The sequence below is a fragment of the Oryza sativa genome, chromosome 7, assembly GCF_034140825.1.
Source record: "Oryza sativa Japonica Group chromosome 7, ASM3414082v1".
Taxonomy (NCBI): domain Eukaryota; kingdom Viridiplantae; phylum Streptophyta; class Magnoliopsida; order Poales; family Poaceae; genus Oryza; species Oryza sativa.
The window spans coordinates 5,940,383-5,943,807 of record NC_089041.1 but is presented as its reverse complement, the minus strand read 5'-3'; the positions used below and the strand labels follow the sequence as shown (position 1 = coordinate 5,943,807).

The window sequence follows — 3,425 nt, the reverse complement described above, 5'->3', positions numbered from 1 at the left end:
GCAGGGCGCGAGACGGCGTGCGAGCAGGAAGATGGTGGTGCCTCCTCTCTTGCCGGTCTCTTCTCACTCTTATATCCTTTGTTCGTAGCCAACAACCACAGATCTTGCCGCTGCTATACTAAAGGTCGGTGAGCCGGACAATAAGCCACCAGAAGGTTTACTTGACACATTGAAAATCCTTCTCGGTTTTCAGGAGATCCACAAATCTTTTTACTATGCTCATTTGGTTTCCAATCTTCACATTGCTAGAACTTTCGATGGACTTCCATTTGAAAACAAGCTGCATTGGGTTGCTATGTTCATTAGTGAGAAGTCCCCTAGATCAATGTAGGGTTATTGGAAGAGTTGAATAGTTCTTTTGGTATTATGTGTTGTTGGTTGACCTATGTTGTTATTATGTAAGGCTTAAACTGCCAAAATGAGAACTTACTATTAGGTGCAAGACTTAAATTTGCTATTTATGCGTAAGACCTTAAACTGCTATAATGTGTAAGACTTTAATTTGCTATTATGTTTAAGACTTGAAGTTACTATGTGTGGCTTGAATTTTCTATGTACAGATTGATACAAGAATTGGTGTATGCTAATTATTTATGATTTTTTTGAATGGACTATGTGATATGAATTGCATTTTATTTCCAAATATAGTGATATGAACAGTATTCTATATTCCAATATAAAATATAGTGTGATACTTATGTCTAAATGTTATTTTTGCAATGTGTATACTCTGATGGGTAACATCACCAAACTAATGGAGTAGGTAACTCTATACAGGAATCCCACCTTCATCCCTCCATCCAAACAAGGGTTAGGATCATTCCATTCCAACCCATAATATCCCTCAAACCAAACAAAAAAACATGGTTCGTTCTATCCCTTGAACCAAACGAAAAATAGGATCATCCCATCCCATTCCAAAAACAGAGATGGAACTAATCCATCCCACCTCGTGCCCAAACTAAACAGGATCATTACTTTGAGCTTTGAGGACGGTTTAAATAGATATATGGGATTATTTCCCCTCATTTCTCTTCAACTTGCTTGAAGCATCCATGGTGGCATGGCTACATTGCCATGAGCATAAGCACAGATCAAGAAGCGTATTACTCCTATATATCCAATCAGCCGATATAAAGTGCAAGTGCAACATCAACACCCAAAAAGAGGTTAATTAAACTAATCCCCTATGTCAAAATCGAAACATGTCATAATTGTAATTTGTAAATAGTAATTTGGTTGCATTGTCACATCCAATGCTCACGACCACCCATTTGCCACCACAACCTTGCTCACCCAGTCACTATCTGCTTAATTTGTTATTAGGTAAATGCAAATCATATATAATGTGTCTGCATCAGGATTAGATTGTCACTGCTTGTAAGCCTGTTATTAGTTGGCCTGCAGCTGAGGGCAGATCTCTGACGAAACTGAAATTCCCTTCCACACCGGTCATCACACAGCAATTTTAAACAAAAAGTTCAGTATGAAATGGAGCAGGATATTAAGGTCTGTAATGGCTAACATTTCAGATTTAACTGCACAAACATACAGTAGGACAGTCTAAGTAATTAAGCATTAGCATTATGTTCTATAAGGTCAGTACAAATCACTACTTTGCGAACACTCCTCTGAACTCTGAATGTTTACAATACAAAACTAAGCACACATTTCTACAGAATTAAGTAACACATATATATACAACATATATCATGATTATATAGAAGCAATAGAGCTACTTGATCAACCATATGCAAAGAAGAAGATGATGTGAAATTGATTGATCAATTAAGTAGAAAACAAGTAATAATCATAATTAGCTAGCTAGAGATGATATAATTGAGCAAGGCTAGCTAGCTTTGGTTAGAACTTTAGAAGGAGAAGAAGGAGCGCTTGGATGGCACCCTGCCGGCGGCCTTGCAGAAGTTGGCACGGTCGAGCACCTCTGCCGTCTTCCTCCCGCGCCGCGCCTCCGCCGACGCCCGCCGCTCCTCCGCCTTCCGCCGCGCCGCCGCCGCCTCGTTGCGAGCCTTCTCCGTCGCCTTCGCCCGCTCCTCCTCCAGCTTCCTCTGTCAATGGATTGATCGATGTTATAGCTGATGATTTCTGCATGATCGAGTTCTTGGTCGGATCAATGGCGAATTAGTTGGTTTTTTTTACCTCGATCTTGGCGAGCCAGGCGGTGGCCTTGTCGACTTGCTGGCTCTCCCAGCCATTGATGACGACCTCCTCGCGCTTGAACTTGTTGTTGATCTTGGCCACCTCCTCCGCCTGCCACGCCGCCACCTTCGCCTCCACCTCCTCCTTCTTCACCTGCTCCACCGGCGCCGGCGGGCCGCTGCCCGCCGCCGCCGGCACGATGGCGAGCGCGTTCGCCTCGGCCGCCGGCTCGTTCTCGCCGATGCGCGCCAGCTGCAGCAGGTTCAGGTCGGCGGCGGCGGGGGCGTCGCCGGGAACGTCGGGGCTGGGCGCGGACGACGACCCGGCCGCCACCATGGCGGTGAACTCGCGGCTCATGGTGGCGAACAGCTCGACGTCGCCGCCGCCGCCCGCGCCGGAGGACGACAGCGAGCGGTGGCTCGCGGCGTCCCACGACGGCTGCCTGAGCGGCGGCGGCGGTAGATGCGGAGGCGACGGCTCCGGGTGGATGTCCCGGAACGCCTCCACCTCCACGTCGTCGGCGACATCGTCCGGCTCGGCGCGGGGAGCCGACGGCGCCGGGCGGTGCTCGAGCTGGTCCGAACCCAGCATAGCTACTGGCTGATCAGTATCGATCGGATCAGAGGGCGGTGGTGGCCATGGATGGATGCGGGGTTCTTGGAGGTGGAGGAGAAGAGTGGAAGCAGAGGAGGGGAAGGGGATTGGGTGGGAGGAGGTGGGAAAAGGAGGCGCGTGCACGGCTCGTGATCGGCATGCAGGGGGACACGTCGCTCTCGGATTAACATGAGGTTTTACCGTTTTCCCTCCGTCACCAAATAGGTTAATTTAGTCTCGTAGTACTAAATTAACTTAACTATTAATTTTCATCAGTAGCAATAGTGTACCGATGGTAGATGAGTCATGGCTTCTTCAACAGTGTACTTCGTTTGGCTTATTAGGCTGTTTGAATTTAATGAAGGTAAAGATGTTGTTAGCGTACATAAAACGAGAAAATTATTAACGTGTGATTAATTGAATTTTAATTATTATAAATTTTCCTATTTATTTGATATTTTAAAGCAAATTCTATATAAAAAGTTTTTACACGAAACCCTCCATTTAACAGTTTAAAAAGCGTGGTAACGGAAAACGAGAAAAAAAATATGTATCTTAATGAAAAAAAAACCATTTCCAAAAAAAATACTGACTAGATACATAACTAAAATATCTATATTTTAAAATAGAGGATGCACTAGGGGACTCGATCTAGTTTTAAATGCAAGCCC

At 45.5% G+C, this 3,425-nt stretch overlaps 1 protein-coding gene across 1 annotated transcript; it reads right to left on the bottom strand.

Moving 5' to 3' along the window:
- Positions 1-1,564: 1,564 nt before the first annotated feature.
- LOC4342700 (remorin 4.1-like) lies at positions 1,565-2,844 on the bottom strand. Its single transcript, XM_015790020.3, has 2 exons — positions 2,161-2,844; positions 1,565-2,069 (listed from the first exon to the last, which is right to left on the bottom strand). Exons 1-2 carry the CDS (start codon positions 2,749-2,751, stop codon positions 1,872-1,874), a joined length of 789 nt encoding a protein of 262 aa, XP_015645506.1. The 5' UTR covers positions 2,752-2,844; the 3' UTR covers positions 1,565-1,871.
- Between the last annotated feature and the right edge of the window lie 581 nt (positions 2,845-3,425).